The sequence below is a fragment of the Gossypium arboreum genome, chromosome 10 (assembly GCF_025698485.1).
Source record: "Gossypium arboreum isolate Shixiya-1 chromosome 10, ASM2569848v2, whole genome shotgun sequence".
NCBI lineage: Eukaryota > Viridiplantae > Streptophyta > Magnoliopsida > Malvales > Malvaceae > Gossypium > Gossypium arboreum.
Genome location: NC_069079.1, coordinates 19980059 through 19994812, shown reverse-complemented (window position 1 = coordinate 19994812; position 14754 = coordinate 19980059). Strand labels below are relative to the sequence as shown.

The 14754-nt window shown below is 34.8% G+C and overlaps 1 protein-coding gene across 2 annotated transcripts; it reads left to right on the top strand.

The window, feature by feature from the left end:
- The first annotated feature begins 11137 nt into the window (after positions 1–11137).
- On the top strand, positions 11138–14498 carry LOC108487559 (HVA22-like protein k). Of its 2 annotated transcripts, none has more exons than XM_017791932.2 (8): positions 11138–11344; positions 12237–12295; positions 12484–12581; positions 13218–13269; positions 13388–13451; positions 13668–13763; positions 13909–13981; positions 14068–14498. In XM_017791932.2, exons 1-8 carry the CDS (start codon positions 11312–11314, stop codon positions 14103–14105), a joined length of 513 nt encoding a protein of 170 aa, XP_017647421.1. In that variant the 5' UTR covers positions 11138–11311; the 3' UTR covers positions 14106–14498. The 2 variants fall into 2 exon arrangements, with proteins under 2 accessions (XP_017647421.1, XP_017647419.1); XM_017791930.2 differs by having other exon boundaries at positions 11147–11344; positions 14075–14457.
- The last annotated feature ends 256 nt before the right edge of the window (positions 14499–14754 follow it).

The window sequence follows — 14754 nt, the reverse complement described above, 5'->3', positions numbered from 1 at the left end:
ACATGTTTAATTTAGTTATATAAACTTACCTTGACAATTGATCGTATCTACTAATCCGAAACTTTTTATTTCCCTCGATCTTTTTCTTTGTTCCACACTTCCGGATCTATATAAATAAATTTAATCATCAATTCTATGATTTTTACATTCAATCAAGCCCATTTCACATTTTAGGCAAAAGTACCATTTTGCCCCTAAACTTTTAATTAATTCCAATTTCGTCCCTAGGCTCGGAAATTGAAATTCATACAATTTACTCCTTATTTCAAGCTTATTCAAAATTTCAATATAACTTTTACAGCACATGTATTTCATAAATTTTAGAATTTTTCCAAGAATTTCATTACTTTACAATTTAGTCCCTACATATGCTTTCACTAAAAATCACATTGTAAAAGTGATTTCTCTATCAATAACCTTTCATTTCCTACCATAAACTTTCAATTTGCAGCATATTCATCCATGGTTAATTTTCTAAACTTTAATTTCTTTTAAATTTAATCCCCCAAATAAAGAGATTAATCTTTTCCGATTTCAAAAATATAAAATCACTAAAAACGGGACATAGAACTTACCAAGTCAAGCTTGAGAACTTTCCTTTCTTGCTCCTAGGGTTTCCATGTATTGGAGAAGATGATGATATAAAATAATTTTATTCTCTTTAATCTTTTATCATATATTATTTTATTCACTTTCCAATTTTGTCCTTGCATCTTTTCAATTTTCCGTGGATGGGCCACTAAAAATATCTACATGTTTTTCATCAATGGCCTAATTTCCATATAAGGACCTCACATTTTGAATTCTCTAGCTATATAATCCCTATACCTATTAGTATACAACTTTAACATTTTATTCAATTCAGTCCTTTTTGCAATTAGACACATAATTGATAATTTTTTTCTATAAAAATTTTCATGCAATATTCCTATCATAATACCTATCATTTTATAAAATTTAAATAATTTAATTTCTCGGACTCAGATTTGTGGTCCCGAAACCACTATTTCGATTTCACTGAAATTGGGTCGTTACATATTGGACCCAACAATGAATTCAACTTGTTCCTGAGAAATAAAGTTAGGTAAAACCAACTTAAACTGGTTAGTAATCACTTTCATCACCAACTTATACAGGATGGAGCAAAGACTAATGGGTCAGAATTGGTTTAAGGTCTCAGGATAGTCTTTTTTAGGAGTTAAAATAATCAGAGTATTGTTCAACTTTGATTCAATGGGTTTGCCTACAAAAATTCCTTATACCTGCTTGCAAACAGCACTACTAAAGATATCCCACTAAATTTGAAAAAGGAATGCACAATATCTATCACTTTTCAGAGCTTTTGGTGGAGCTATATAGAATAAAGACCTCTTAATCTATTCATTTGTTATTGGTTCCCCTAATAAAGCAATATTCAAAGAATCAAGCCAAGGGAAAATGTTGATCGGAAGGTCTCTCATAGGTTCCAGAGCTTCTCCATACAATCTCTCAAAAAATCCCATTACCTCTATTTGAAGTTTGTTTTAATCAGAACAACATTCTCCACTATCTAGATGCAAAGCCATGATGTGGTTAAGCTTCCTTCTTTGTATTGTGCGACTATGAAAGAATTTTGTATTTTTGTCCCCCCAAATGAAGGCAGTCACACCTTACCTTTTATCTCCACTGTAACTCATCATGGTTCAGCACATTTTCCAATTCATCACAAATCTTCATTTCTTGTTAGACTAAATGACTTAAATCAGAATAATTTAAAGCAACTTGGACCGTAGAAAGCTTCCTTATGAGATACCTCTTACAAGAACCTAAGAATTCATAGACATTCCTATTCCAATCTTTAACATATGAAGTAAAATTATTAAGAGTGTCAGTCATAGTTCTACTTATTTTTGACAAAAGACGAGAAGCTTGCGTGTTTTGTCCACCCTGCTAAGAACCTAAAAGGTCTTCCTCTAGTTAAATTGAGATCCGATTTTATATCCAGAAGAATAGGTCTGTGATCAGATTTCATGCGTGGAAGGTGAGAAACTAAACACTGAGGAAAAGCTGTCACCCAAGTATCATTAGCCAAAGCCCGGTCTAATCTTTCAAACGCACCCTTTCTTTGCCAAGTAAAGGACGGACCAATATATCCTGGATCATGTAAATCACAAGAATCAACAAAATTACCAAAAAATTTACAACTATTTGCAGTGATACAGCAACTTTTTTTATCATCAGGTAAGAGTATAGCATTAAAGTCACTCATTATTAACCAATGAGAGGAAATATGCGATAAGATAGATTTCAAACCATCCTAAAGAAGTCTATGTTTCTTCTTGTTAGAATTACCATAAATAAATGAGATAAAAATGGAATTAGTAGAAATAATATCGTCGACACGAAGGAGGATGAACTAAGGATGATTTTGGATAATCTGAATCTTAATAGACTCTTTCCAAACCACCCAGATGCCTTCTGAAAAGTCAACAGCTTCAACACGGTGAGAAAAATTAAACCCCAATTTATTAATAACATAATTTACTCTTTTACCACTTATTCTTGGTTTAAACAAACATATTATATCTAGGCTAAATTCTACATTATACTCACGAAAAGCTTATAGAAATTTACTACTAGTGCACCCTTAACAATTTCATAAACAAATTTCACTTTTAAATCCATAAATAAAATGAAAAGAGAAAGATACAATTTTACTGTCCATTAAGATAAATTCTAGTCTGATGCTCTTCTAATTTAACAGAATCACTTGGGTTGATTTCCCCCTGTTATTAGTCGAAACAGTCTCAGCTAAATAATTCATGGTCTCCCACAGTAGAACTCGTGAATTACCCACGTTTTTGAATCTTCTATTTCAACCATGATTGATTTTATTAAGTTTTTTTTTTTTTTGCTATTTTCCCACCTTTGGAATTATCACCATTCCCCTATCCATTCTTGTGAACCACTGTGAACCACTATTTTCCCCACAATTAAACCTGTGTTTCCCTCCTCCTTAGAGTTAGCTTTTGGTTCCTTGTTCTCCAAAAAAATCACAGTCGTACGTTTGTTAGGATCAAGGTTTTTGACCCTCACCTTCAATGTAACGCCCCAATTTTCGGAAATTCTGTGAATGTTGGCAAAATTTCATGATTTGATTTTGTCATTTGTGAGTGAAATTATGAAATAGGACCTATGTGAAAATGTTTGAAAATGCTATAGGCTAATTTGTAGTGCCCAAATAAATAGTAGTGCAAAATAGGAGGATTTGCATGTCAAACCTCCCCTTTTACAAGAAGTGGCCAGCCATCATGTTGTTGAAGACAATATGTGCACTTGATATCCATAATTTATGGTACAAATTGATAAAAAATTGATAATGGGTTAGGTAAATGTTCCATGATGGGCATGATAAGCATTATGGGCATTTTTTTTATTGACATTATGGCATAGGTATGGCACAAATAATATAGGTTATTTTGTGTCTTAAAATGTGGGGTAATAAAATAACAAAAGGATGAAAAGAACAAAGTTTTGTCCATCTTTGTTCATCATAGCCGAAAGTTAGAGAAGAGAAAGGAGAGGAGAAAGCTCTTGAGTATTCGGTCACTAGGAGGAGAAAAATTGAAGGTAAGTTTTTGGTACCTTGCTTCTATTTTGAGGTTCATGAGTTCTTCTTGATTCTACCTTAACTCTTGAAGCATATTTTGGTTTTTAGTTGTGTTGCGAGCATTTAGTCATGAATTAAAATGAAGGAAATGGTTGTTGTTTCATGTTCTTTTGATGAAAAATAGAAGATAGGTGAAGTTGAGCCAAACAAATGAGCATGCATGTGCCTTAGATGCTAAGGGGAAAAATCGGCTAACATGTTGTGCTTTAAAATGATGAAATGGAGATTATACTTAAGTAAAATCATAGATATGCGATGATTGATTGGTGATATACATGTTTAAATAACAAGCATGCAAGTTAGGTGTGAAAGAGTGATTTGGTAATAAATCTGCTTGGGACAGCAGCAGTAACGTGACTTTGGAAAATCACCATAAATTGTGGGAGATGAGTTAGAAGCTGCATAAATTATGTAATTAAATCTTAATGAGTGTAGTTTCAAATGGAATAAACAAGAACATATTTTGAATTCTATACAATGAGAAATTTGATTCGTAATGAAGAGTGGTCAGATTAGTTAAACAGTGAAACATGGGAAACTTTAAGAAAAATCTGGTATTGATTGGCCATACTAAAAATTCTGAAAATTTTATGGATAGAAGATATATGAGTCTATTTTCAGGGAAAATTAACGGAACTTGATTTGGAGTTTCGTAGCTCCAGTTATAAATGATTTAGTGACTGTTGCTCAGGAAGACAGCTTGCAGTGAAATTATGATTATGTGGTAAACACTGACAAAAATTTGTTAATGAGTTGCTTATTGATTTCTTATAAGCTTACTCTGATCTGTAGGTGTGGTTGGCCGAATATTGTAAGGGGTTAATACGTAGTTCATATTTGAATAGTTAGATTAACGTGTTAGTAATCCAATTGTAGGCGGTTCGTGTGTGGATCTCGTCAGCATATCGTCGCAAACAGGTGTATAACTAACACCCTCTTATAGACTAGATCGGCAAAAGCCAAAAAGCCGGTATTTTGAGAACTTGCGAGTGTACGAATGCTCGTGAGATTAATAGTTTGATGTATATGGTAAATTAAAGTGATAAGACTGCAGAGTGCGCTATTCCGTGCATTTCAATGTTTTTGGGCTTAATGGGCCAAAAACGGGATAATGGGCCAACGGGCCCAAGTCGGTAAGAAAATTCGGTAAGAAAATGCGGTAAGTGTTTCTGATTGTATGTAAATGGCTATGATATGCATGAAAACCTTAAGAATAGTTAAATTACTTGAATACCCCTATGTATGGAAAATTACTGTTATACCTCTAGGTGCAAAATTACCATTATACCCCTAGGGTTACTTTTGACTGAAAAGCATGACGATCTGATTCTATATGATGTATGCCATGATTATATATCTGTTGCATGGGGACATGGGTTATATTATGGAGGAAGCATCCTGGTGGCTATGCCACAATTATCTGATCTGGTGGCTCTGCCATATGTACTTGTTCTGGTGGCTATGCCACGATTATCTGATCTGGTGGCTCTGCCACATATATTTGTTCCGTGGGTGCCACAATATTCAGATCTGGTGACTTCGTCACAATATCTAGCAGCCTCGCTGCCATTTCTGTGGTGTGTAGCGGTTGGGTGGGTCGAGTAGTCTCCCCACATGGTGTAAGGCTGGTACGGGGGTGTTATGGATGAATCTGGGTTGGGATTTCTGCATTCATGTAATATCTGTTCGATCATTATGGGCCTATGGGCTTTATTCGAATTCATGCTCGGCTAAGGCCAACTTATTCTATTTCTGTGGTTTGAGCTGATATAGGCTATGGTTGGGTTAATTTACACTGAGTTTCCCCAAACTCACCCCTTTTATTTTCATCCACGCAGGTAATCCCCAACCATAGTGGGCTTGGAGCTGTGAGGGAATTCGGAGTGGCCACCCGTTCTGAAAGTTTGATTTTCTTCTGGTGAACTGGACATCCTTTTATTTACGTTGAAGTTTTGGGTTTTTAAATGTAATAAGGCCGCTTAATTATTTTTGATGGTTTTAATATGTATTACTAAGATAGGTATTACTTATTTTAACTGTTGAAATTGGATAGCTTTAGGGTGCGTTTTTAAAAACAACAATTGATTTCAAAATAACACGACAACAAGCAAAGCTTCCGCAATGAAAGTATTTTCCAAAATTAATCACTTTTCCTAAAAATGACTTAATCAAATCGGTTTCCTAGAAATATCCATGACGTTAAGGTGTGGCAATGGCAGTATGCATGTCTAGGATTGGATCCGAATGGAGCTTGGTACTTAAGCAGTCCGATGGACTCACCACCTCTTTTCCGGTTTCCTACCTGGTGCACAGCTTCCATTCACTTTAACATATAATGAAATGATCTTTTAAAACACTAAGTAAGTTTTTCTAGATCAACAATATAAAATGTTTTGAACGCTTCAATGTGGCATGTCGGATCCGGTCATAACGTCTGGGCCGGGTTTGGGGTGTTACATTCAAAACAATACCTAACGATCCATCTAGTGTTAAATACAGAGCAAAGTCAGATTTTTGAAAACCCCCACCAATGCCATTAATTAGCTCAAAACTCGAAGCATCAATCTCATCTTGCATTACCGGATGTTGTTTGTCGATAGCAACTTCAGAGGCCTGCTGTTTTCACAATCCTTTCATAGCCTTGTCCATCTTAGGAAGGGCATTACCTTCAAGTGGGCTATTAAAGTCCAACAGCTTGTTGGTCTTATTTAAATTCTTACTAGACTCTTCATTCCTGAAATGAGTGTCATCTACCAACCTGTTAGTCAAAACAGGCCCAACATGTAACCCATTAACAGCACCGTTTGATCTTACCAAGCTAGTAATATTTTTAAAGCCCAATTTGTTAGGTGGGCCTTTGTCCACCATTTTACTTACTAGTTGACTGTTGCTTTGCCTCAAAATCTCCTCCTTTTGGTGGTCTCCATTAGTTATATCTTTACTTTTATTGCATTGATTCCTAATCCTCTCAATCTTATCACCAAAAGAAACACTAGCATTTAGATCCAATTTCACCAAGGCTTTAAATCGAGACCCTCCAATGTTCTTTGCCAGATTTTCAGCATTCATCTGCGAGGGATCCCTAACCTTTCGCCTGGATTTCTTTTCTACTAACATCCACAACCCGTATGGTTCGCCTTTCTCCACCGTGCTGTCTATATCTAGGTTTTATTTTTTCGGTAATATTCCATTCGGTGGTGGTTCATTTCCAGCGTTGGAATCAAATTCCTTAAAAAAGCATGCTTATTTAACATGACCATATCTTCCACACTGAAAATAGACCATCAGTTAAAAACTCATATTCAACTTTTTGTACTTTACCATTAACTAAAATTTGAGAAACTAGAGACCTATTCAAGCTGACATAGACCGCCATATGGGAAAAACGACCTCTAAATCTGTTGTCAGTGTTCATATCCAATTTGGCGACATTCCCAATCATTCCCCCTATTTCCATCAAAATTGTAACACCCCTTACCCATTCCCGAGACTGGGATCAAGCACGAGGCATTACCAGACACATGCTCAGACATTTTCAAAAAATATGGGTTATAAAATTTCATTCCAAATTAAAAACCAATCAAACAACATCCTAGTGTCCTTATTATGGACCTACAAGGCCCTAAATATACATTGAGAATGGTCCAGAATTAAACCGAGAACTTGAGAAAGTTCCTGGAAAATTTTCTGGGTTAAACCTCACATGCCCGTGTGGAGGCAATGCACGCGCCCATGTCCCCTACCCGTCTGGAATTTATTGAATTTGTTTCTCATTTTGAACCTACAGGGGTTTTCAAACGGCCGAGCACACGCCCGTGTCCCTGGCCCATGTCCTTCACACAACCTAGGCATGCCCATTTGATCGCCCGTGTCCAAGAACTTGGACATTCTATTTATGACGTCAGCATGCATTTTGGGGGCACACGACCAAGACACACACCCGTGTGCTAGGCCGTGCCCTCCACACGGTTGAGACACACGGTTGTGCCTTTACCTGTGTGTTTACTACCATGCATTCTGACTTAAAAATTTTAGGTGCAGGGGACACATGGACAGACTACACGCCCATGGGGCTATCCATGTGTCATACATGGCCTAGACACACGCCCATGTATTTACCTGTGTGGACCTTATTAGGCTATTTTCCAAGCCTTTGGTCACCCTCTAATATTCATATCCACTTATAGTTTTCAATAACATTTTAACATGCTCTAATTATACTCTTAAATGACCTTAATATACCTCATTGCATGTAAACCTCATCTCATCGGTTTTTATACATGCTAGGTTATCCCCTTTATATTAAGGATTTCCATGACTTGTAACTCAATTAAGCTTGGCTCGTTATCTTAACTCATTGCCAAATTGTGGCCTAACCACCCCATCTGATTTGGTCATATTGTATATGACTAATTGTAACACACCATATTTAATCATCACAAGAACATTGGAACATAAAATGCACAATTTGGTAGGTCATAACCTACACCAAAATGAGTCAATTCCTATGGAAATATACAAGTGAATATGTATACTTTTATAAGCCTTCATATTGGCTAAACAAATGACACATATAACAAAATAACAAAAGCCCTATACATGCCATTGAACAAAATAAGAGTATCTATATACCAAAGCTAGACAAGATGATAGTGTGTTGATTCTCCAACCGTCTCCTAATCTTCGCGAGTCCACGAGCTTTGTAAGACAGGGAAAAGAGAGGGGTAAGCATTTACATGCTTAGTAAGCCCGAATAACTAGAAAGTAAACTTACCGATTAATTAGCATGCCTCCATATTAGGCAATAAAACCAACAAGCATGAAATAGTTTCCTTATCGCATGCACTCAATCAACAAGTTCGTCCCATAACAACACACCATGTAATTTGTCTTAGATGAGCTCATCATCCAACAATTTCATTTTTACATCTCATGCAATCTCGTTGAGTTTCTCAAAAATCTCGATGGATTATCCATTTACCGTTAAGTCATAAGAGCGATCATCTCAAGTACGCGCTCCCGCAAACCTCACATTATACTGCAGAATTACCAATCCAGGCTAAATCCCTCGTAATGTAAACTCATAGGGTGATGTCGAGATTACCAGTCCAGGCTAAATCCCTTCTAGCGACTAACACCCTTAATGAGCTTGGATCTGAATTACCAGTCCAGGCTAAATTCAGACCCAATCGGATTACCCGTCTGGGCTAAATCCACAATGCACACATATTCTTTGAGAGGCTCGATCACTTAAGGAACACCCCTCCGGGCTAGATCCTTTCTATATTTGAGATCAATGGATTACCCGTTTGGTTAAATCCTTTTCTGCAACACATGTAGGATCTCACGTCATGTAAGCCATGTTTTATCCATTGAATTTCCTTTTTTACTTCAATCAAGACATTTATTATCATATTATTATTATTAACACATTTCATGGATTTTCATGCAATCACTATAACCAATTATCATACATTCATAAAACATGCAATTAGACATATTAATAGTTTACTTGAAGTTATTCGAGCTTACCTGGTACTCGTTTCGGATTCGCGTTTTGATTATTTCAAAACTTTTCATTTTCCTCGATCGACCTCCGGAATTTGTTCCTCGGGGTCTATAACAAAAAAAAAAGAATCATTAATACCTCACATTATTCTTTTCAAGTCTAAATTTCACTCCTAGACAAAACGACCGTTTTGCCCTAACTTTTTACATTATTTACGAATTAGTCCCTAGGCTCGTATGATGAAATGCATGAAATTTCTACATTACCCAAGCCTAGCCGAAAGTTTTTTCCTCTTATGGCAGCCCAAATTTTCCATTATTTCACATTTCTACCACATATTTTGTACCTTTTGCAAAAAGGTCCTTTTAGGGATTTTTCATGAAAATCACCTAGGAAAAGATGTTTAACACACATTCAACTTTTATATTCCTCCATAAATCATCAAATAATAAACACGTCACACATGGGTCACTTTACATACATGAACCCTAACTCAAAATATGGGTAGAAATGGAGAGAGTAAGCTACCGGGATTTCAAAAATACGAAGAACATTAAAAACGGGTCTAGAGAGCACTTACTATTGAGCTTGAAAATGTTGAAAACCCTAGCTATGGAGGGCTTGAGAAATTCGGCTGGTACAAGGGAGAAGAATGGCTGATTTTTGCTTTCATTTTCCCTTTTTATTTCATTTATTACCAAATTACCAAAATGCCCTTCCTTACTAAACTTCCAAAATTTTCCATGCATACCCATTTTTGGCCAAAAACTTAGAAATTGGAAAAATTTCTCTTTAATACCTTCTAATTAATAATCTAAAGCAATTTCATACAAATTGCTTCTAGAATCCAAGTTTTGCAATTTATTCAATTTGGTCCTTATTTTCCAATTGTACACCTTACTTATAGAATTTCTTCATGAAACTTTAGCACATGCATATTTTCATATTCTAGACCTCATAATAATCATAAAACAAATATTTCAACGTCAGATTTGTGGTCCCGAAACCACTGTTCCAACTAGGCCCTATTTTGGGATGTTACAAAAATCTTCCGTTTGTATAGGTATCCTAGCAGACCTGGAAAAGCTTGTGTTGGATTAAAGGACACCGTCTATGGCTATATTGTCAAGTATTGGCCGAATACAATCTAGGGGCCCCCATAAAGGACTTTCTCATAGTCAAGCTTATTCTAGAATTTGGCCAAAAAATATATGTTTTCAATATCCATCAAATGGAATGGCGATGAAGGCTTCCATAGACTATAGACTTTATTTTACAGGATTGAATACCCAATATTGTGACCCAAAAATTTCAAGATCACTATGTTTTCCATATCCCTATGAGGATTTGATGGATCCGATCAGAAAACTCAATAGAAGGAATGCCATTCATAATAGACTTTTGGATATCTCTTTCCAGTAAACCAAAATCCTCTTCCTCCTCTAATCCATTCCCATTGAATTTGGAAGATTGGCCTACTAGCTTGTCTTTCCAAGAGGTTGTCTGCTCAGCTGTCAAATCAATCACCATATCATTACCTCCATCTCTATCTTTATCCCTAAACGAACCTTTGTAGGGATGAAGCCTTCCACCAAAGAATCTGTCGTTCCAGTATTTTCACAGAGAGTGACATTTGTACTCATTGTATGTTATTCTTAAACACACTTACGTGGCTTAAATTTGTGGTTTCTACACACATGTGATAGAATTTTAGTATTATTTAAATATTAATAGTAAAATATAGTATAATTAATAAAATAGTTATTTATCCGAAATTTAAGAATTTAGGTGAGATTTTATTTTAACAAAATCAATTATAACCGGCTAAAACAAATCATTCCAAAATAATAATTCAATAATATTTTAAAATATTTTTAAAATAAATATTTTAAATATTGGGATGTATTGTATTTGTTGGCTATGGTACAATCCGAGTAAAATAAAAACCCAATAAAAATATGCCACAAACGCCGTCGTTTACAATTTGAAATTTAGATTTAAAAAAGAAAAAAAAAACTTCCATTTTTTTCGCCAATATATATTTTTTTTCATTTGAGAAGTCGAAAAAATCCGAAAGGTACATAATAAACTTTTAGCGGTAATTAAAATGTAAAAATAGTGGTTAATTGGGATTATCTTCTCAGTATTCTGCAATGGCTTTTCTGGGATCGGATCTTACCAGCGAGGTTTGAAGCCATCTTCTGTTTTCATCTTATTTTCTCGGTTTATTTACCGTTCTATTTAATCACTCTTTAGGATCTGTTTATGATGAGCAATATATATATTCTAACTGGAATTTAGTTTAAATCTGAATAGTTTTTGCATCTGAGGCATTAGAAAGATCTACTGTCAGCTTTCGAACTGATTAATTTTCTGTTTATGTGAAAATCAGCGGTTAAATTACTCATTCTTGGATTAAAGCAGAAATAAGTTGGACAAATTTTATTAGTTATTACTCTGATTTAATCTAGAAATTTTGAGGTATTTTTTGAAAAAATATATATATATATTGTTGTTGTTGATTGTGCATATTCGCTTTAACTATAGGGGGAATGAAATAAGTTTCATTTCTTTGCCTGGATCATGCTCATTGTCTTCGTACAAATTTTATTTGAATGTTTCGTTATAGAATATGTATATGTTTTTTTTATTTTTTGGTTTAAACTATGGTTTTGAGTTTTGCTTGATGAATAAAAACCAGACTGGATTGAATAAAAAACAAAAGAGAGATTTAAGTATAAATGCATTGTTTTACTGTTGAATAGGTATTAAATATAGTAAATATTTAAACCAAAATTCATTTGGTTTATGTACCAAAAAAATAATAATTTGGTTTACTGGTGATATAGAACTAAGAGGTAAAAACGAAATTTAATAATAATAATAATAAAAACCTAAAACTGGTAACTGGTTTTCACTGGTTCAATTGTTTTGCTGAAAACCCAATTTAATGTCATTTATTGGACCGGATAGGTCATTAATTCTTGGTTTAATTAGTCTAATTGACCTGTCTAATCCAATTTATTCTTTACCGGTTTTGATGCTTGTGACTTTTCTTTGTGGTTACATGTGATTTAGGTTGGGTTACGATTACTCCTCTGGCCACTTGGTTCCAACATTGTTACCCGAGCGGCATGGTGTGTTACTGAATCTGGTGTTTGTCTCTTTGTGTCATGTTTGATATGTTTTTTTTTTTTATGTTTTCCCATTAATATGTGATGAAATATTTAATGTAAAAGTTGATTGCTCCTGCATTAACCGAATCACTCGTGTATGTTGATCTAATCACTTTTTCTTTGTGTGTGTGTCTCTGTGCGTGTTGCAGCTGTTCTGTAGGCGTAGTTTTACCTGTATACTCTACATTTAGGGCAATTGAAAGGAAAGATGAAAACGAGCAGCAAAAGTGGCTTATATATTGGGCAGGTTGGTAAATTGTTATTTAGCTTTTCACTTTGCAATCCTCACATTTTGTTTAAATCTTGAACTTTGACCATCTTTCCTTTACTATATTGTTTTAGCAATATTCATCTTCCATTTTCTTAAAGAAATTGCAGTTTGTTTTTCTTGACACTGTTGTTTCTTGCCAGTATAAGTCAAACTGTTTCATGTAAACATGAAGCTCAAATGTTTCATTGCTAAGATAATTAGTTAGCTGGCGAAAAACTGGTTGTGAACTGCTTCCATTGACCTCCTCAATGTTTTCTTGGACTGCACACCAATTTTCTTTAAACAAGTTTAGCAATAGTGGTTAGGACTTCCTTACCTCTTTCCATTTTATAATTCATAAGGAAGAAAGGGCAGGCAATTAACAAATTCATGTAATAAAATAAAACACATTGAGAAATAAAAGTGAAGACACAAGCTGTAGAATGGATAGAGGTAATCATTAGTATTTTACTGTGCAATAATTCAAGGTTTGCTTACTGCGGTCGGTTTTTCTTTTGCTTGTATTCCTTTTCAACTTTTCCGTCATGTTGATATGGTGAAAGTTTTGATTTATGTCAATGGTATTAATTTTGAACAAAAATCTGGTTGTAGCTGACCTTGTCATTATTGCAGCTTATGGATCTTTCACCCTTGTTGAAACATTCTCTGACAAACTTCTTTCCTGGTAACGTTTGTCTTCTAGTGTTTCTATTCCTAACTAGTTATGATTGTAAACTGTCTAATTTTTATGGATCATCTTACATGACTTTCAAAGTTACTCGATTTTTGTTCCATTTTTGCAGGTTTCCATATTATTATCACTTCAAGTTTGCATTTCTTGTCTGGCTTCAACTTCCTTCTACTGAAGTAAGTTTAAAATCGTGTTTGTATATTCATTAATGCCAAAATCCAGGGTAATGAAGGTGCTGAGATGCTTGTTTATTTTGATTTTTTTATAATAGAAAATTTGGATTTCCCTACAGGCCACTATGTAGTTCTGAGACATTCCTTCTTCTATTTGAGGCCTGTGTCTAAATCATATTTTTGCAGTCATGCTTCATGGTATGAAATTGGTTTTGACAGGGGGCTAAGCAAATCTACAAGAACCACCTGCGCCCTTGCTTGCTGAAACATCAAGCTAGAGTTGATCAACTTATGTGCATTGCAAGTACCGAGATGGTATGTAACCAACCTTTAGATTAACTTAGGTTATATGTAGACATGACTTTTCATCAATATCCATCCTTGGGTTGCATATTCTCATACAACCTTCCTATTTCTAAACAAGATATGGTTATGGTTGTTTGGACTTCTCCTTATGCAGGCAAGATTCATCACGGCACACCAAAAAGAGTTTCGATTTGTCCGGGCAATGATGATCAAGATTATAGGATCAGGTGGGCGTAATACTACTTAAACTGCTAGATTATTTGCTTCTTTCCCTACTTCATTTGTATCATTGCTAAAACTTCTTGTTACTAAGCCATCAGACCCAAAAGTGAGTGGCACGGAACCGGCTGAACCAAGAGGTCTACCCGCAATCAATGATGAAACAAGAATGACTGCAAATCCGGAATCTGATAATGAAGACTAGTTTCTATTTTCCCAAAGGAGCAAGCTGTACGTTAGTAACATGTTTTTCTGAGGTTATTGTCATTTATACTTATGAATTTACGCCTCTAATGTGTCAATGAGGGTAGAACACGAGAAATAGGCAGTATTTTATAATAATTTTTTTTTTTTTTTTTGGATAGCAGAAAATTCTGCTACCAAACAAACTTCTTTAGTTCTTTACAACTTACGGTAGAATATCTTCAAAATACATTATCCTACAATACCCCAATCTATACATAATTGGATTTTCACATTATAAGCGCTATAATACATGGTTGTATTCATGATTTTCCCCTTAAATTATACTTGTTTTTACAATTTAGCATTTAAAATTTCTTTTGGCCCACTTTGTATCTAAACTGTTATTTTTGTTCCATTTTACCCAAAACTTAGCAGCCTGTCGTGTGTTATTTTTTTATGGGCAATTATTTTAGGTACCAAAGTAGAACCAAAAATAGGTATCAAAGTGAGAAAATAAGTATAATTTAGAGGTCAAATAATAAATTAAGCCTTAGTACATTACCTCTCCTTTACGTTCATTTATTCCTCATTAGCC

Bases quoted from the DNA above. Each gene is read 5' to 3' on its own strand.
- LOC108487559 (XM_017791930.2), top strand. From the start codon at position 11,312: ATGGCTTTTCTGGGATCGGATCTTACCAGCGAG. The intron at 12,296-12,483 runs GTGTGTTACTGA...TGCGTGTTGCAG, and splicing joins ATTGTTACCCGAGCGGCATG to CTGTTCTGTAGGCGTAGTTT. The intron at 12,582-13,217 runs GTTGGTAAATTG...TCATTATTGCAG, and splicing joins GTGGCTTATATATTGGGCAG to CTTATGGATCTTTCACCCTT.